The sequence below is a fragment of the Danio aesculapii genome, chromosome 16, assembly GCF_903798145.1.
Source record: "Danio aesculapii chromosome 16, fDanAes4.1, whole genome shotgun sequence".
Taxonomy (NCBI): domain Eukaryota; kingdom Metazoa; phylum Chordata; class Actinopteri; order Cypriniformes; family Danionidae; genus Danio; species Danio aesculapii.
In genome coordinates this window covers 14,938,270-14,959,227 of record NC_079450.1, presented here as the reverse complement: position 1 = coordinate 14,959,227, position 20,958 = coordinate 14,938,270, and the positions used below count along the sequence as shown (strand labels likewise).

The 20,958-nt window shown below is 35.7% G+C and overlaps 2 protein-coding genes across 6 annotated transcripts in view; one reads left to right on the top strand and one right to left on the bottom strand.

Moving 5' to 3' along the window:
* Window positions 1-8,240, top strand: part of scn1ba (sodium channel, voltage-gated, type I, beta a) — a 32,393-nt gene extending 24,153 nt beyond the window's left edge. The window contains exons 4-6 of one of the 2 annotated variants that reach the window (XM_056475119.1): window positions 2,465-2,606; window positions 3,893-3,964; window positions 4,055-8,240. In XM_056475119.1, coding sequence (XP_056331094.1) covers window positions 2,465-2,606; window positions 3,893-3,959 — 209 coding nt within the window. In that variant the 3' untranslated portion in view covers window positions 3,960-3,964; window positions 4,055-8,240. The remainder of the gene's footprint in view (window positions 1-2,464; window positions 2,607-3,892; window positions 3,965-4,054) is intronic. The other variant, XM_056475120.1, reaches the window with a different exon arrangement.
* A 1,882-nt stretch (window positions 8,241-10,122) lies between these two features.
* The window catches only part of gramd1a (GRAM domain containing 1A), a 56,549-nt gene continuing 45,713 nt past the window's right edge, over window positions 10,123-20,958 (bottom strand). For all 4 annotated transcript variants that reach the window (XM_056476215.1, XM_056476217.1, XM_056476216.1 and 1 more), the window contains 5 exons: window positions 20,830-20,958; window positions 19,082-19,175; window positions 16,303-16,410; window positions 16,074-16,194; window positions 10,123-13,032 (listed from right to left, as the gene is read on the bottom strand). The exon at window positions 20,830-20,958 is cut by the window's right edge and continues 93 nt beyond it. In XM_056476215.1, the coding sequence (XP_056332190.1) occupies window positions 12,937-13,032; window positions 16,074-16,194; window positions 16,303-16,410; window positions 19,082-19,175; window positions 20,830-20,958 (548 nt within the window). In that variant the 3' untranslated portion in view covers window positions 10,123-12,936. The remainder of the gene's footprint in view (window positions 13,033-16,073; window positions 16,195-16,302; window positions 16,411-19,081; window positions 19,176-20,829) is intronic.

Here is a 20,958-nt window from a genome sequence, read left to right as displayed (position 1 = left end):
AACGTGTACAATTATGCTTATAATACGCTTTAAACTCCTGTGCATCTTCTGTCTGCAACAGTAGTTTAATCCTATTAGATTAAAATTATCCTTAGACAATGTGATTAAATGAAATGTAGCCAAATATGTGAACCTGGATCGTCACAAGTGTCAATTGTTGGAAATGGCTGAATAAATAAGTTTTCCATTGATGTTTGTTAGGCATATGCAATATTTGGCCGAGACAAAAAAAAAAAAAAAAAAATCACCTCAAGAGGTCCCCTAAAATCACCTCAAGAGGAATTAATTAAATGTAATTAAATAAAGCTTTTTAGATGTTAGTCTCAGTATTGTTTGTTTTTAGGATATCTATAAGCTAGTGTGCACCAAAACAGACTAAATTCATGTATATAGTAGATATAAAACTAATTTAATCCTGTAAAGCTTGTAGTTTGTCACTTCCACCCAAATGGATGAATGGTTTTTTTGATTTATTTATTTTTATTAAAGTCAGGGTAACAATAACAACTTCATACAAATTTATTACAACGAGTGTACATGAGTTTTACAGAGAAGTAAAGCATCAAATAGGCACATACAAGAGAAAAAAAATAATTAAAAATAATATAAAATTATGTATTAAGAAAATTAAAAAATGAAAATAAGTTAACAGTTCTAATAGCTTTAAGATTTTTAGAGGAAGCAATAGTTCTAATGTACTGTTGAATTTCCTTTTCAAAAACAATAAAACAAGGTATACGTTGAGAGAATTTACAGCGGTGTATATGGAATTTAGCAAGGATTAAAAAGAGATTAATAATGAAATATTCCTTGCTTTTATCATCAGGAGTATTGAAAAAACCCAATAGGATATCCTTAAAAGATAACAAGAATCCCGTTAATATTTTGCGATGAATGACCAAGGAAAGTTCAATCCAAAAGCATTGTGTATGAGGGCAATTCCAAAAAATATGATCAGCAGTTTCATTGGGTATATTACAGAAACAGCAGCATGTATCTATATCTGACAAATCTTTTCAAAAATGTCCTGGCTGGGTAGGATCAATGGTTTTATTCACGCCACCTCAGTTTCTTCAGTTTCTCATCAAATCTTGACCAATCGAATACTCTCTAAGCCTGCCCCACCCACTTCAGGACAATTTACGTTTGATGCGCTTGAGCTCAACCACTCTTACTGGCAGAGCTGTGAAAAACAAAACACTATTGGCTGTTTTTTTAAAGGGGAGGAGCTACTCTATGCCTCCTGTTCTCTTAGTGTTTCGGTTTACGTCAAACGTAGAGTAAAAATGCACATTTCAAAGCACTTCACAGGACCTTTAAACTTGTCAGAATTCACTTCTTAGAAATGCACTTCACTAATCATAAATTAAGTTTTAATAGAGTTATGAAAAGAAATTACCACACGTCTTCATATCTGGTATATGATCTTTACCTAACAGAATCTGGAATTCTACACTCTTTGGCCGCATTTACACTGCAGATCTCGATGGTCAATTCTTTGTGACTATATCAGATTTTTTGATGACCTGCTTTTATCATCTTTTAAAAGAGACTCGTACCCGATTATCTGCATTTACACTGCACACAATGACTAGACGCAATGACCAAGAAAAAAAGAAAAAAAGAGCGGGCGCTGACTGACAGCTGATAATTAAAGATCCATTCCTGTATTTAATCAGGTCTCAGGGTTTCATTTTTTTATTCTTCTGGACAAGTTGTTTTACTATTGTTAATGAAAGAAAAGTTCTCATTTGGCCATCTTCTTTTAATCTAGGCTTTTTTTAAACCAGTAGGCATCTTAATATAATGTTCATGGTGTGATTTATGCACGTGGTGTATGCAGCAGTTTTATTTATTGTTTACGTGGTGGATGTAGCGCTCGCTCTCTCTCCCTCTCGAACATTCTTGAAGACCTGTGCTATATGACAATATGAATGCTTTTTTTCTTCTAGTATATAAAATGTAAGGTTTGGGACTAAAATTGAAATGAAAGCGTGAGTTTGGGTCACTTGAACCATGCAGCGTAAAACCCAGCCTTTTTCTTAAAGGGATAGTTCACACTAAAATAAAGATTGTTGGTGCTCGCTTTTTTCAGCAGTACTTGTTCTAGAAGTATTGTTTCTATATGGATTACAAAAAAACTTTGATAAAATCTTAGAAACCATAAACCAAACCAACAAGCTATAAAGGGAAACACATAAGAGGCTCTTATTTGAAACAAAGAATAAAAATCGGACCCGAAAATTATGTGATTTTAATGGCGGAGAAAATTACAATCCCCCCCAAAAAACACTGCAAATAACATTATCATCATTAAAAATGATCAAAAAATGTAAAATAATATATAATTTTGCTCATACAAAGACTATTCCATCCATATACCCGCACAACACAAGACTTGTTTTTGTGATCCAGGGTTACATATATGTTTGTGAATTGAATTTGGGTTTTGTCTTACCTTCAGCTACCCGAGGCATGGCGTCCATCTTGTCTGAGGTGATGATGTACGTGTCCATCATCGGGCTGCAGTTGTGGCTGGTGGTGGAGATGGTTTACTGCTACAGGAAGATCGCAGCGGCCGGGGAGGAAGCACTAAGAGAGAGCGAGTGAGTCTCAACTCTCTACAAACCACATTAAACACTCTTCCTCTCTGCTTGCTCTTTTCTTGATAACAAACACCTGTTGACCTCGTTCACCTCAAATGAGGATTTACCTGCCTCAAGTGGTAGCAAACCAATAGACTGATTTCACGCGGCCGCCATTTTAAACAGCAAAATTGAGAAGTATCGCCTGAGTCACACAGGAATGTTGTGTACCTGGCTGTATATCTTATCAGCAAAGACAAAGTGACACAAATGTATCACTTCACCGCCTTCTGAGTGACCCGATGGTCCGTTTTGAATAAACAGTGAAAATAAAATGGGATACTGGACCTCATTTTCAGCTAAGTTAAGGGAAATGGCACTAGTTAGCTAATGTTTTTTTTCCCCAAACACACGTTTTAGATGCCATTCATCAAACTCAAGTTAATGAAATCATTTGCAGTGAAGGTCAACCACTTCACAGATGTTTACCGAGCGCAAACACTGACAAGCTATCCACTGATGAATCAACTGATCTTCACAGCTTTAAATGCTACAGTGTCCGTCTATCTGTGTTTGCAGTTGCTATAGGTCGGTATACTGATGACCTTTACAGCCAATCACAGTCATTTCTGTTGAGCACTGATGAATACTATAGCAAATCAGCATTGTTTATGAACTCGCTCAGTGGCGCTTAAATGTTAGTGCGAATTGGATGTTTTTAAAACTTCAGTACCAGAACAATACTATTACAGACACTTACAAACATGAGGGTGTGCTACAGAGGACTGCATTGTTTTTATAGCTCATCGCGTTACATAGGCTGAAGCAGGGAAGTGTCCCTACAGCGTTTACCTGCTGCCATGAACTGAAGCCTAGGAGGACACTTAGGCATATTACTCTGAAAGAGATTGTAATGTTGTTTGATGTCTAATATGCTTTTAATTGTTTAAATTAAACTGAACGGAATGATATTAAAGTAATATTTACACCATATCTGCATTTTGAAATCGCGGCAACACCTGGAGGTATGTAGTCCACAGCATGTTGCTGCAATGTTTACAGTGCTGATCCTATACTTCTGGGTTTCTTCCCACCACTGCCTCGCTTTCGTGTTTTAAAATGGCGGCCGCGTGAAATAAGCGTATGGTCTCAAACTCGATTCCTGTTCTGTCTCTAGTTTTCAGTTCTTTTCTTCCTTCGAAAGTATATAACCCCAAACTGATCAGTGTTTTTCTGCAAGCTGTTCTCTTTTTCATTGCCTTTTCTGTTGCTTCTGCCTCTTCTCTCTCTCTCTTCCGTTCTCTTAGGGCGGAATATTTAGCTATAACCTCTGAGAGCAAAGATAACTGTGCAGGTGTTGCGGTGGCAGAATAACACAGGTGGGCTTGTTAAAAACAATTGCTATGGTCACATCTGGACTTTCTGTATTGAGAAATCAGAGTAACAATCTGCCTTTTGTTTCATTTCAGGTCTAAAAAAAGCCTCAAGCCAAAAGCTTGAAGCTCTGTCCATCATGACACGACCAACAGCCTCTCCGTCTCCCTCTCCGGCGCTCTGCCAAACCACAGGACCAATGTTTGACCTTTGAGCTCGACTGTGACAGAGGCACCATTATAAACCATCAGGGAAACACAGTCACACATTACATTAAAAGGAAGTGTTTTGTTTTAAGGCACATGATGGCCGCTCTGAGTTTGAATGAAGGATGCAGTAATTATAACACTGAACATAACGAATCGTCCTGAACATGACTTGTACATATGTTTTAGCTCTTAACACCTTTTATGCTTTTTCACATCATGAGAACTCAGCTTTAAATGTGATGAACATAAGTCACTAATATATCAACTGAGCCAGAGGACTTTAGACATGTTAGAAAATGTATAATTCACTAGTAGATTTACTGAGCCAGAACAGAAAAAGAATATATTCACAACTATATACAGATGATCTAAAAAAAAACTTGATATATGTGAACACATATCTTTATTTCCTTATTTAAAAGATCAAAAACTCATATAAGGGAAGAAATAATTAGGAAATCAGAACTTATTGATATACAGTATTAGGGGTGTAACGTAATACATATTCGCAACAGAGGCTTGTGTACCAAACAAATCCTGCATTCTTTTAACTGTTGTTTTGAAAGCATCTTCAAAATAATAGAGAATGCAGTGTAAATTAGCAGCAAAATGAGTACGACAGCTTGTTATCTCTATGGAGTTAAAACTTTTTAGCTCACAGTTCAGACTTTCTTAGCAAGAAACAAGTCTGAAAACCAGTATGAGGGATGGGAACTTCAGAATTGTCATGATAATAGAAATTTGCTTGTCTGTTTGGTTCAATGGCGACAAAAGAAGAGCATAATGAGCTCCTAAAATTGCTAACTAGTTATAAATGGCATTCCACGCTGTCAAAAGTATTTAATTTGTTTGTTTATCTAGCATCTCGCGGTTGAGTATTTCATTTTACAAAAGCGCAAAACGATCGATACTTCACAGACTTCATTGAACGAGCATCAGCGTGCATGCGCATCAAAAACGGCGAAGGTTTTGTGCGTGATGTGATTCTGATGTACCTCTCTCCAAATTAACAACAAAACAATTATCCTACTGCACACAACTCTATGAAACCTATTTACAGCAGTTACAGCAGTTTACAGCAGTTTGTTAAAGAAGCAGTTATGTTTCCTTACTGCTGAACCGAAAAGCTGTCTTTAAAAAGAGGTATCATTTTGTGTATCGTTACACCTGTAATAATTACATGTTGAAAATTCAAGACAGAATTCGCATATTAGTTTATGCTTGGCAGCTTAGGACAGTAATTAATGCCAACAATAACGCACATTTACAAGAGCTTCCAATCCTGTACTGTCCGTCTAAAGAACTAACTTAACTAGCCACAGGTAAGCTAACCATAACAAATAAGACCTTAGCTGCGTCCCAAATCACATACTTATGCACTATTCTACGCCATTTTGTAGTATAAATAGTGCAAGATGTACGTTCACACTGAAAACTCTAAAAATAATAAGAGTACTTTAATCACCCAGATGATGCACTCATTCAGCCGATAAAATGAAGTGTGTAATGATGGACACTTCTTAACGACCATAGATATATACACTAGATATCACATACGGACCCTGAGCATGCATCAATAGCACCGCCACATTTGTACAGTGCTCCCAGCACAAATGTCATTCAACCGCACTAGTGTGCCAATGTGAAGAAGCTGGACTTTAGCGCTGTGTACGGGAGTAGTAACGAGCAAACAAAGTACAAAGGTAGAACATTTCATAGGTAAGATTTAGTTTTTTACGTTTTTGTATGTTATGAACTTGTGTGCTAAACAGGTAACATTATTGATGACAATACAGTCACTTACTGCATTCACCATAAGGCAAAGTAGCACCAACTCGCACTTAATACTCGGCTTATGCTAGTTTTGTTAGGCTAAGTGAACAAGTCGTTCATAATGGAGATTCATTCACAAACGAATTGCTCTCTCCGTCAGCATGAGAAGTGAAAGCAGGAGAGGGGGTGTGTTTCAGGACACGGATTAGATCAAATTTAACAGCGAGGGTGGCTAGAACATTTCCATACACACAAACACAAGCTTTTTGTCAAGAATGCCTGTTCGATCACTTCCCTGCTGAAAAAAACAGCTTAAACCAGCCTAGGCTGGTTTTAACTGGTTGACCAGCCTGGTTTTAAAGGGGTTTTGGCCATTTCTAGGCTGGCTGGAAAATTACCAGTCAAAACCAGCTATGTCCAGCTTAAACCAGGCTGGTCAAGCTGGTTTTAGATGGATTTAGCTGGTCATTTTCCAGCCTGACCAGCTAAGACCAGCCTGGAAATGGCCAAAACCCCTCTAAAACCAGGCTGGTCAACCAGCTAAAACCAGCCAAGCAGCCTAGGCTGGTTTAAGCTGGATTTTTCAGCAGGGTTATGCATCAATGCAGAAAAGTGATGTAAAATTATCATTTTCGTAATTAAAAAAAAAATTGCACACTGACCTCCGGGAAAACTCCCAATCATAGATATATGTGTATATCGCTGGTTCTGGATGGCCACAGTCCTCCACTGCAGCTGGGTCCCACATTCATTTCAAAGGAGCGCTACCCTGTACTAAAATGGCGGTTCTATTGACGCATTCCTTCCAATACACAACAACAGGGTAGGCGACATCTAATGTAAATATCTATGGTCAACGACCGCAGCTTTGCTCACGTAGCGGAAGGGGCGGAGCTATCGGGCGCACATGTTGGATACATTTATTTTGGATGGTGAAAGCTAAATTTCCCTACGAGAGTGATTATAGCGCCTCCCGATGGTGAATATGGTTATACTCATGGCAAGTATTATTTGATAGTTTGGTTATTTATTTCACTGATTTGGCAACCGTCAAACGTCATCAGGGAAACGGTGTAAATTTCCGCTTAGTAAAAAAACATTAGTGCTCCATTTGGGACGACACTACATACATATACTGTGCTGTTGAGTGTGGAAGTGCATAAATACATAGTGTATAGTGTGCCATTTGAGACGCAGCTTTTGTCTCTCACATATAAGTTAGCCTAATAATTTAATCTAACAACAGACACAAACTTGTTTGCTTCACGATTCAGAATTTTTTAAAACACTTTCTGTAATAGAGCAGATTTAATAGCCAAAAATATTTGACAAATCGCTCTTCAAGCAAATTTTTGTAACAGCGAATATGTAAAAAATAAATGAAAATAAGCTAAGAAATACCTGCAGTTATCCATATCAAACAGAAAAGTAAGCAAATATAAACGGCCTCGCACATTCAACTTATAAAACTGCGGCATCTGCGCATGCGTCATAAAATAAGGTGGATATTTATCACTAAAGCACAAATCGTCATTTAAAAAGCACGAGTATGATGAAAAGCTTTAATTTAAAGCTTAAGCTTGTATTAAAATAACAACAAAGCAACTGAATGTCACATATCAACCTCATAGACCTAAAGAAAGTGCATTGACGATATAGACGAGTTCTGCAATGGAAAGTAACGCAATACATTACTACGTTACTAACAACATGCCGTTTTCCCCCATTCGTTTTGTCTTTACTGACATGATAATCAAGGGCTGCATGAAATCAATGGAAAATGACTGACTCAAAGTTTAAAGTGTGCCTCATGTAACACCAATGCACGATGAAAACGGAGGAGAAAACCAGGAATGAGTTGTATTCATGTATTCAAGTGAGCTCCTTTCAATCTTCCCTCTCCCTCTTAGTAGCCAACTTGTGGTAGTGACTACAGAGGGCAGCAAAACACTGCCAAAGTCTCACTGCCTTTATGCATGAATGAACGTTTCTCGAGACTTCCCAGCTCTGCTTTTCTTACTTTTGATATCTTTCATTAGGTGGTTGTCAAATTGGTGGATTTCTACTGCATGATCTTATGATACCGTCATGAAGATGAACAGTTTTGTTTGCACTCCACGGCTGCTGCCAGTGCTGTGATGATTACATTCATCATGGATGGTATTGTACTAACATTTAGATGTCACAGAATATCGTCACTCTCTGACAGTGTCTGTTCACTGTACGGCCTCAACAAGACCAGGATGAATTTCATGTTGAAGATGTTGCTTGCCTAAAAATAAAATATATATAAAAATATTGTATTTATTTATTTGGATCTTGAGCTTCAAGATTTTCTGGGTTCCATTCTATTCCACGTCATTTATAATGAGTATATTCATAACTATAACAACACAGCACTGTTTTCAGCATGTAGTGTTTTAAAGAAAACTAAATCAATTCAAACAAAACACATTTTATATATATGAAGTTAACACCATTACTCCACAGCGTATAGATGCCTGTAAATTCTCAGTTGATCTGAACTTAATAGATGTATGCATTCAAATATCTTTAAAGTAATATTAAGTTCTGTTAATAAATTAACACATAGACTCACTGGCCACTTTATTAGGTACACCTTACTAGTACCAGGTTGGACCCTGTTTTGCCTTTAGAACCGCCTTAGTCCTTGATGGCATAGATTCAACAAGATACTGGAAATATTCCTCAGAGATGTTGGCCCATATTGACATGAGAGCATCACACAGTTGCTGCAGATTTGTCAGCTGCACATCCATGATGCAAATCTCTCATTCCATCAAATCCCAAATGTGCTCTATTGGATTGAGATCTGGTGACTGTGGAGGCCATTTGAGTACAGTGAACTCATTGTCATGTTCAAGAAACCAGTCAGAGATGATTCACGCTTTATGACATGGCGTGTTATCCTGCTGGCATTAGATGTTGGGTACACTGTGGTCATAAAGGGATGGACATGGTCAGCAACAATATTCAGGTAGGCTGTGGCGTTGTTCAATTGGTATTAATGGGCCCAAAGTGTGCCTAAAATATATCGCCTAGTATGTGATGGGTGGATCAGAAATTTGCATTATATATATATATATATATATACATATATATTTATTGTATTTATCAATGTTATAGATTTCTAACTTCTGTTTTGAAGTAAAACATTGGTAAATGTAAGACATTAGCCGCAAAATGAATATAAACTTGTCTGAAAACAATCTTTGTTCTCATTTGAACCAATTGGATTTACAATGTATAGTTGTGTGTTTGAGTAAAATGTAGCTTCTGTTTTGTTCTGGACTGATGATGTTTCTTGAAATAACAAAAAAGGATTTTTCTTTTAAAACTATTTTTCAGATGACATGACAGGGTTTCTGGATGTTTCTGCAAGTCAAATTTAAGACCCTTTTTAGACCATTATGAATGAAATTTTAGACTTCTACAAGGCACGGTTGGACTAATGGATTTTTTATTTTTGCTTGCAACCAAATGTATTTATTTCTTAGCAACAAATTTTAGTGTCAAAACAAACTCTAGTTGTACACATTTTTCAACATAATATTTCGTTTTGACAAAAAATGACAAATTTAACAATGTTAAAAGTATATTCATTGTGGAGACACTTACATAATCAAAAATATAGTTGTTGTTTTTTGGTTTAAACTCAATGACTATAACTTCTATTCATCCTAATGCGATTCTGTAATAAATCCTTAAGTTTTATGCTTATTTATAAATATTATGTCTACTCCCCCTTACTTATGTAAAGAGTTTTTTTATGAATGGAAAATAACGTAAAGGCATATATTGCTCTGTTATTATCATGAGGAACTGTGTAATTGTTTTTAGTTTTCTTTCCTTGGGAATTCATTTGGAGGAATGACTGTAAAATAATTAGAAAATATTTCTAAAAGCTATGCCTTTGCAATAAAAAACTTAAATATAAACTTAAATATATTAAAAAAAAGGTTTTATTAAGGTGGATTGATGGTGATTGGATGGATGTCGGCCTGATTGTGTAGCTTTACATGGGCAGAGGAAAATTAAGACCTTAAGAAAATTATTTAAGACCTACAACACAATATTTGAGTGAATTTAAGCCTTTTTATGGCCTAAAATTTAGTTTTTGAAATTTAAGACATTTTAAGACCCCACGGATACCCTGCATGAACATATCTAAAATATAATATATCAATCAATACACTCCTAAAATGACAGTTTTTTTTTTTTTTGCATTTTTTATTGTACATTTGTGACTCACAAGTCATCTTTACAATCGTGTCTATACAATACATCCCACCTTCATTCTCTCCCTCCCTGATCAGAATAAATAGCACACACTTTCATCACTCAGCAAGGGCTTTGCACAGCAGCGCCCACAGACAGACAGACAGGCGGATAGACAGACAGACAGATACTCAAGAGGAGGGAGAGATCACTGAGAAGGACAGCAAGACGACAAATACACAGATGAAAAATGAAATGGTCGGACAGGGGACATCAGTAACAGACTCTTCAAATGAAATAATGAAACGTAAAAGACAAACAAACAAAAACTCTAATCCTCAGGGTAAATCTCACAAAGCCTGTCATTATAAAAAATGAACAGAACAAATATTTAGCTCTTTTTTGCATTCACTCTTCCCATTATTGAGGAGTATTAATATATTTGTACACTCATACTTTCATTTAAATATTAATGATTTGAATAAAATGAATTAAAATTGTCATAAAATTGACAATGCAAAAAAAAATTCTTTTGATCTGGAGGTGAAACAAACGGACAGGTTCAGCGTTCTGAGATTGGCCCAGCGTTCGGTGAAATGTTGATGTCAATCCTTGAGTTCTGCTTGGTCCTTAAACCTCCAGCTTCAGGAGGGACTGAGTTCTCACAAACGTTCAGCCCAAAGTTTACTTCATTTTTGACATGCACAGCCTTTCAAAGTGCACTTCACTTAATAGTCGCCGGCACATGCGCACTAGAAAGATTCATCCTTGTCCAGTGTTTAAAAATTACATTTACTTATTTATACTAGTTGAAAACCATTCACTCATCAGCCGCATGTCATCTTCAAGGTTCTTTCTTCAACCAACTGTTCAGCTTTCACACTTTGCGGACAGCATTAATTTCGTCAACGAAAATACGGACGAAAAACGTACATAGAGTGGATTGAACAGACAAACTTGATAGGTCTGCTGCGCCAATAATGTGACTGAAAACTATGCAATCATTCACATCCAAAGTTGTAGTTTTTCCTACTTTTGATGTCAAGTTTTCAACATTCTTCAAATTATCTTCTTTTGTGTTCGACGGAACGCAAAAAAACTCAAACTGGTTTGAAATAAGTTGATGGTGAGTAAATGTTAGAAATTTCATTTTTGAGTGAACTGTGGATTTAATGATGGCTAGTTTTTATCTTTTTGACTACATATTAGTTTGCCTTTTTCGTCAACAGTATTACATGCTGGTATAGTATCTATATCCCTGTCATCTTCGTCTTTTTTAAGAGCTTTTAAGACCGTCTCACTTTTCGTAATTTTTTGAGTGATTTTTGCCATTTATAATCAACCAACTTTCCTTAGAGATGAGACGAATTGCCCTGACATTATATGGCGCTTAACAAAAAACCTAAATACTCTTGTACACAAGATGGCGCTGAGCAACTTCACGCTTCTGACACTCACTTGTTGCAGAGAAACAGTCGTCACCGATCATGGTTTCCCTTATTTATCGCACAACTTACTCCACGTGTTTAACCCCGTCCACTGCAGCACAAAAACACAGGATCAAGAGATTGCAGGAAAGAGTTAAAAGCCATGAAAGAAAATGAAGTGATGAAAAACTTCGTCAGTATGCGCGTTCACGTTGGCGCCCTTTGTTCAGTCATGACTCGTGAGGCGTTAAGCATCAGTAATAAGCGCGAGTGAAATCTTTGAAAAAACTATTTTAAACAAGCATTTTCACCCTTTTTGTTGACAAAATGAACACTGCAAACAAACTAGTGCAAAACAAGTTCAAAGCATGAACATAAATTGAAATAATGTGCATTAACAGCACATAAACATTAAAATCGAGCAGTGCATGTACAGTACGCAGATACTGCTCTGATGATAAAACTCACCCACATATACTGCTATTGATCCTTGTGTAAGAGTAAAAACTGAAGTAACTTTGGGCTTAACAGTAACTGTAAACAATTCAAGTTTGATTCCAGTGAAACTCAAATTCCCCAACACCTCAACGGCACAAACCTGCTCCTCTCACCGGTCAATCATAAATACACAGGGCTTTTAAAGAGAAATAATAACTAAAAACATCAGGGAGAATAAAAACAATCATCACTCTGATTCTCTCTACCCCAAGTAAGTAACAGTTATCCATTCGACTTCTTTCTTTTAGCTTAACTTCTAATTGTCTTTACAATTTGTCCATGTGATTATTGCTAAAATGGGAACTGATTTTAAAACCAGTCGCTCCACCAAACTCTACATTGGTCCTTGTTCAAGCAGAAACACGTGTATAGTTCAAGTCTGTTCAATAAATACTGTAATGGTCTGACACACTTTTGAACAGGTTCAGTAACCGCTCTGACAAATAAAAACAAGATGCGAGAAAAAAGCGGTCAATTCTCTCACAAGAAAACAAAAAAAAACATCTGTTGTGAAGTGAAATGACGTCTCGTAGCAGACTGAAGGTTGATTCGAGTCCTCCAGAAGAAGAGAAAGACGTTTCCCTCTTTTCCACATCTTTTAAAAGGTCCACAATCAATTGCAAATTTCTACAAGTTCAGCTCAGACACGCAGTACATGATGCAGTGACCGACGCTCCCGTGTGTGTGTGTTATTGCTTCAGACCCAGAGTTTATGATGTTCATGTTGATGGTGTGTGGGTTTTATACAGTCCTGTAGCTGCTCCTGGATACCCGACTGAGTTGAGCACCGCACCGCACCGTCTCCTATGTGTGATGTGTGTGTTTTGCGGGTCACTGATCTGCCAGTGTGTCCGGTTCAGGATCAGACTCCTGCTGCACCTCAGGAGGAATCATTCCTCTGTGGAGCTTCTCCAGAGACTGCTTCATCTACACCACACACCACAACAGCTTAAAAACAACCCAAAACCAACACGCTTCACTTGTGTAATGAAGAGGGGTAAAGAGCAAGTAGGTTGGGATAGGTGTAGACATTAGTAAAACACAACAGGTTACTGTGAGGTTGGGTTTAGGATTGTGGTAGGTGTATATGTTAGTAAAACACAATGGTTTGGACTCCATGTCATGTTGAGATTTTAAACAGATCAATGAAAACTCCAGGATGTTTGGACAGCCCACTTGGAGCTTAAGTCCCATCTACTTGGAGCTGACCTGTCCATTTAGAGCTGGCTCCAACCTCATTTTATACCCTTCTCGTTAAGAGGGTTATTTTTATTATAATTATCCCAATTGGTTTTAGCAGATACATTTTTTTGTCCATCAAATTACTGATTAGTGTTGTTAAAAATATTGATACTGATATATTTAAAATAGTCCAATCTGGCTTTAGGTTAGTATCAATACTGGATTTTCTCTCTAGAGCTCTCTCTTCTTACCAGGATGCGGGCAGATGAATAACTATAATATTATTAAGATTTAAGACTTTTGTTTTAATCAGAAAATACAGCAGAGAGATGAATATTTAATAATATATTAAGAATTTTTACACTTTTGTTTTAATCAGAAAATATGATGGGTTTGCACTAATTAATTCATTTTTGTAATTTATTGTCTTTTAGACTTAAGGACTGCTGGGATACCTGGTACAAGCATTATATTGTTTAGTTTTTCCTTTTTACTTCATTTGCATGCCTTCAATGTTGCAGAATTTGTTTTCCCACAGTATCGAAAATGGTATCGAAAAACAATATTTTTCAAGCTGGAAATTCCAGTATTGTGACAACACTATGACTTTATGATGAAAAGTTAAACACAATAAAGTCACTATGAAATCAAAATTGCCAACTGTTTTCCAATTGTCAGTTTTTATCATTATATATGATTGGTCTGTGCATATAATTATTTTATTTTAAATTATGTGACTGTGTAATCTTCATAATGTGTCATGGGTAGGGCCAGACAGTATCTACAGACATTTTTTTGCCATTCTGCGCAGAATTTTGTAAAAATCCGCAGATTTATGTACAATGTCTGCTGAAATATCATAACTAAAAACTTAATATATAAAGTAAAGAATATTATGCTTTTAATTTTTATTTAAGGTTTACAATGCAAATTCAATTAGATCCACTTATTTGGTAAACAAAGCAAGTTTCTCATATAATAGATATACTAAAAACATTACAAACTGTATTGTAAATGTATTGAATGCACATTCACATATTAGACAATAATATTACTGAAATTAATAAATATAAATTTACCCAAGTTAATATATAGACTTAATGATGAGTTACAAATCTGCGGATTTCTGCGTGTGCAGGTTCTGTGTGGGCCTAGTCATGGGTCTTTTTCAACTTTCAACATTTTCAACTAAATTATTATTTTTTTTTTATACAAACGCTGTCATTCAATTTTTTTTCACCAGATCTTTTACAATTATTTAATAAAACTATTATTAAAAGATAATTTTAGTCTGGGGTATACTGTATATGGGGACAATTAGCCACAAAAATTGACCACTTTTTTTTCAACAGAAAGTGAAGATTTTTGCAAGTAAAATTTGTTTTTGTTTTAAAACATTTTAGGTCAATAAATATTTGTTTTGTTAGAAACATATGCAGAGTTTTGATTACTGATTGATTATTTGATTTTCATTGATTATATACAGTTGATGGCAACTGCTTTTTACAGAATTTACTATTATGTTCCCTCTGAAGTATATATATATATATATATATATATATATATATATATATATATATATATATATATATATATATATATATATATATATATATATATAAATTTTAAATGCTAAGGTCAATTTTATTAGCCCCCTTGGAGAATCATTTTTTAAGGTTATAGAACTAATCCACTGTTGTCCAATAACTTGCCTTATTGACCACTCTTGCCTAATTAACCTAAATAAGCCTTTAAAGTTGCAGTAGGTGATTGTCTTCAGAAACATTGTTTGTTGTGCTGGTTGAAAGTCTCTTCACATTCCAATAGTAATGATTAAAATAAATGATCTAAATGTATTTGTATGTATTTTTATATTCTGGGTAAGGCATAAAATTAAAAATGTTAATTCAATTAAAATTAGTTGGACTAATAATTTCCATAATTCTGATAAGTAGCCCAAACTGTCTGTCAGCAAATGTAGATTTGTACAACAGCGCATCTCTGTTCATGCAGATGCGCCATTTGCACGTGCAAGCCTGCATGCGCACCTCACGTTCATGTGCACATGAGACAATCACAGTCGCAGTAAAATCAAATGCTGAATCTAAACTTTTAAAATCATGGATTAATACTGGAGTTACTTTTTGCATGCTGGAGGAAGAATGACATGGCATCTTTTAGACAGGTGATGTTATGCTATAAAACTATTTTAATCACGCAAAGCTGATGTAGATTGTGTTGTATTATGAATGGGTTATGTGCACAGAAGTGTTGTTCAGCCACTAAAATCTTCCGGAAAAAGATTGATGTGACTATTTTAAAATTTCAAGGGACCTTTTACAACATCGATAATGTAGATTTTTATTTAGTTTAAGAACTAAACATCAGTAAAATAGCGCTGTTATTGGTTTTATAATCACATTGGAGGGACTGCGTTTCAAAGATCTTATGCTAACCGGTGAGCAATTAAGCAGATCACCTACTGCACCTTTAAATTGCACTTTAAGGTAAATAAAAAATAATTAGTAAGATATTACGTACTGTCATCATGGCAAAAACAAGTTAATCTAATTAAATAAATAAAAAAATCTCTGTTAAACACCACCTGGGGAAATTTTGAAAAAGAATGACTTTTTTAATGATTGACAATTATACAAACAGAGATATTCTTTTCCGTGTGTGGGTGAGTGGGGGGAGTAATGACATCACTGATGACCTCTCACTCATTTTCAAGCAAATCAAGTCTAATCAAATCCTGTCCAACATTTTTCAGAACAACAACGCACCTGATCCAGAAGTGTAACAGACGACTGTAAGATCTGCTGCCACTTGTTCATCTGGGCCTGATGAAACTGCCTCTGGAGCTGCAGGACCTGAGCCCACTCTCCTGCTGACTGAGGAAGAGGACTGCGGAAAACATCATCATCACACATCAGCTCCAGAAACAATAGCGTGTGTGTGTGTGTGTGTGTGTGTGTGTGTGTGTTTACAAGCACTCACTCAGCTTCATCATACCTGTCAGTTAATGAGTACGAGTGCCAGGTCTCCAGCGTATGTGCGGCCCGCTCCAGCGCCCACAATTTATAAAACAGCATCATATTTAGAGCCACTAGAACCACCAAACTGCAAGGAAGAAAAAAAACCACCTCTCAAATATACTTGTCTGTATTTGATGATGTAATAATGAACACACACACATACACAAAAAAGTGTTTTGCTTAAAGCACAAAGTCTGAGGCTCTACCTGACACAGATCCTACACGCAGGAGGAAGCGAGGAAAGCAAGATGAGAAAGAGAGGAACAGCAAGGAGAGATATTAGTATGCAAACAAAGGGAGGAACTGAAAAAAGAGAGACGGACAGTTGTTTAGTTGACCTGTGTTTTTGTAAAAGAGGACTATGCAAGGAAAAGTGTGTTAAAAGGCATAGTGTAATAGTGTCTATAACATCATTTATGTTTTAGGGGGTTGGGAGATACTGCAAATAAAAAAAATTATCAAGATATCATGTTTCATATCATATGATAGCGATAATTATTAAATATTTTTTAACAATACATTTAGGAATATTTGGATTTTTAATTTATTTAACCACTTTATTTTAATTTACCAACATTACGAAGGCAAATAGTTTTAATAGACAAAAACTAAAATATTTCAACAAAATATCTGATCTCTTCATAATAAAATAAACATAAATATTAAAGAGACTCTTAAACATGATAAATAAAATGTTAAATGTTAAAAGTCTGTGCAATGGTAAAGGTAGTTCAACATCTGTAAGGTGTGCATAATAATGATACAGTAAACCTCAAACTCTGTCAACAAAACAAATTATGATAATCAATTCTGAGCTTTTAAGTAAAGGAACTAACCATCATTATTCAAATACATACTGAAACAAACGTAAAGTTGAATGACTATATTACCCCCTATGCTAAAAACTCTTTTAGATGGGGAGTTAGTGGCTGGGATGCACAAGAAAAGAAACCAAAAAGCCACTCTGGCAATATCCTTACATCCTTTTTTATTTACAATTCCCTCACTGCTGCTATGCGGCGCTCATTTACACAAGAGTTGTTATTCTGACCTGAAGTGACAAGCACAAGCATGTGGATTCGGTTTCCTTCACCATTTTCAATGCACTTTGCATTCGCGCTCCCCTGTCATCTCTCATAACTAGGTGACTAAGCGCATCTCGTAACGGTGTATATTGCAGACAAAGTGTGAAGCAGATTGGTTAGTTCTACTTGCATGAATCGTGGTGTGCTTGCAGCATTCTGAAAAGTTCAGATGTTTTTCAACTACGTGAACCTGGAAAATGCGTGCATGTTACGTGTACGCCACTTGCACACCATACGCGCAATGCTCCCATGTGCACGTCGTGCGCCTCCATTGGAAATGGCAAACTCGCACCCTAAGCTTATTGGCATCCCTTTCCAAGGCCCGCTCAGCAGCCCCACTTTAATAAAACTATAGCCTTCGTACCGAAACTTCATACCAAACTTTTTTTTTTTCTTATTATTGACAGTGGTGTTCGGTCAATAAATACAGATTTTATCGCTCAGCCCTATTATATGTATACACTCTCATTGAAAAAGGAGATATTTAGCAGCATGTCCAGTCTACTTTTATTTCACTATATTAAATGTGAATGAATTTTCCATCCAAAAGAATCTTTCCTTTTTGCAAAAACAGGAAAAATCCTGTGAGTTATGTTTCCATCCATCGTTAAATGTGAGTTATGTTTCCATCAAGCTGTTAGAGCAGCTGAATGTAGTATTGGTCACCTCGAAGCCAACAAAGTCAGTGTAATGGAATTTACTCAAATGGGTGTAATATTCACTACATCTTTATTTTATGTCTTATGTCGAGTTTTTTCAGCAAATGCATTTCAATCTTGCATTATTCCATAAAATGTTTAGCTAATTAAAGGATTTTTATTCAAAATTTGCCATTTCTATCGCTCTTTTTAAATGAGATACCTCAAATTGTGAATTAACATATGGTGATAGAAACCCAGCTAATGTAAACAAAATCACTCACAGGTGACCACATTTCACTTGACTAAATGTCAAATATTCAAATTTTAAACTGTTTGAAAGATTGCAAATATTGCCATTCAAGCCGAGGGTTTCCTATATGTTTATGCATATAAAAAACACAATATTGCTCTTTTTTCAGTATCTGAAATGGTGTCCTCAATATTTCAGATATACTGAGCCACTAGGGGGCGTAAAACGGTCACTGTAAACCCCAGCTCTCTGAAAGCAAACTTTGTTCTGAATGGTCAGATCTATTCTAGCTTGTTGTGATTGGTCTACTGTTTACAAATGTGTTAGAAACCAAACGCTAATTAACATTTATGAACTTTACACATTGATATTCATTTTTTGTTGTCATAAAAAAAAAGAATATGGGTACATTTTTACCATGGTAGGACCAATTTTGTATGCACACTCTGTAAACACCATGTAAAAAAAGTAACAGCTCATCTTTAAAGTTCCATTCCTGATTCACTGTCATTGTACAGGAAAAAACAACAACAACCTCTAAACATAATATCAATGAATATCAAAATGTGTAATTTAACGACTCAAAACAGTGCGTTCAGAGCTGAGCTGAATGTGCAAAAGAAGCCAGAATTGCGGTGATGACAGCCTGCAGTCTAAATGAGCTCAGACTGGATTTAGTAAATCTAAAGCAGGTCTGATGACATCAGCGGCTCATGTTAACGTTGACATAACAAAAGCGCACGGTATTATTTACATGCCGCCAAAAGTGAAAGCACTCACATGAAGCTGACGATGAGCAGGATGGTTGAAATGCTGTTGTTGTTGCTGCCGCCTCCTCCACGCCACCTCTCTCCCAATTTCACATATTGACCACCTGGAAAACCAGAAAATCCTCATCAGAGAAGAACATAAATAAGGAACAGCTGAAATGAATAATAATTGATAACTAATAATTAATGTATTATTATAAGTTAACATATTTGTTTTATGCTATTAAACGTAATTTTATTCAATTGTATGGAGTAAATTCAATCAATTACTAATATATACATAAGTATTAAATAAAACCTGACATTAATATTTTGTAATAACAGTAAAGTATTATTAATATGTAATGTCATATATGATAATAGTAACAAAAGTATCATATTGTACTGTTTTCAAAATGCTATTTTATTAGATTACTTGAATAATAGAAAACAAAAATACTAACACTAAAAGTACTAATACTGCAATTCAAAAATGCATATCTGTATTTTAAAAACTGTGGGAAATTATAAATTATTATTCAAAATGTACCTTTTAAAATTATATGATCCTCTTTTTAAATGAGAAACTGCAAAGAAAAAAATACTAACAAAATTTACATTTTTTGTTAAGTTAACTAAATGTTAAGTTCAATGCCGAATACACTACTCACGATGAACCTTCCTTTGCCTTGATTTGCACACTGAGGTCTTCTGCTTTGTCCCCTATTCGCAGTGTGTGGATTATACATTGACAATCGGGGAGGCTTTTTCTGTAATGTTAGTTTGTGTAATCCATGCTTCAGTGAATCAAATTTATGTATTTATTTGAATAATTATTTATTTAAATGATCATTTATATCACCTATTTTTTGAGAAATCAGTCTTGTGAACTCTTATGGTGTCTATCGGTGCTCAAAATCTGCCGGTTTTAGACTGTTAAATGACCTTTTTCTCGCATAGACTGATTGGCGCAATTATGCATTCACAATGGTATGAACCGAAATTGGGGGGGGGTTCAAATGGATATCTATTATTTTAATTATTAACATTATTATTTAAAATACAGATCAGAGTGAACTTTTTCTCAAATTCACAGTACCCCCCATACATCTTGTTTTGACGTCCTTCAGGGGGATCAAGCCTTAATTAGGGGGGTCTGACCACCCAACCCCCCCTGTAATTCGCACCCTGCCTATTCGTAAAGTGACAGTATATAAACAATTAATAACTGCTTAACTGCTTAAATAACTGCTTTCTTATTGTAAGCAGTTTTAAATGAAATTATTACTCCAGTCATTATTGCTTTTATTACCATTACCATTAATAATAATAACAACAATAATAATAAGTAATATTAGAGTGATTTCTGAAGGATTTTGTGACTCTGAAGACTGGAATAAAACTCTGAAGACTCTGAAGCTGCAAATTCATCTTTAAAATCACTGGATTAAATGATTAAATTAAACTATAAACTACTTTTGAACACTTATTTTATAGTGCAATAACATTTCGCTATTTTACATTTTTGTACTGTGCTTTTGATTAAATAAATGCAGCCTTGGTGAGAAGGATGAGCTTCTTTTAAAACATTAAAAAATCCTACTGACCCCAAACTACTGACTGGTAGTGTATTTTTTTCTGAGAAGTACACAACTTCTACAAGTACACGTGGATTCAACATTTCGAAATAGTAAAATATTAGCATCCCTGTTTACTCCAGTATAAGCATTTCCATGTTTCACCACTAGATGTCATGCTCTCCTGCCTCCAGTGACTCACCGGCTTCCCTCCTGTCCCGTTCATCTGTGATTCTGTCTCCCCGTTCTCCTCCTCCAGCTGCCTCTCTGTCTCTGTCCCGCTCTCCTGCTCGTCTGGGACAGGTACGCTTGCGCCTGCGCAGGCCGGGAG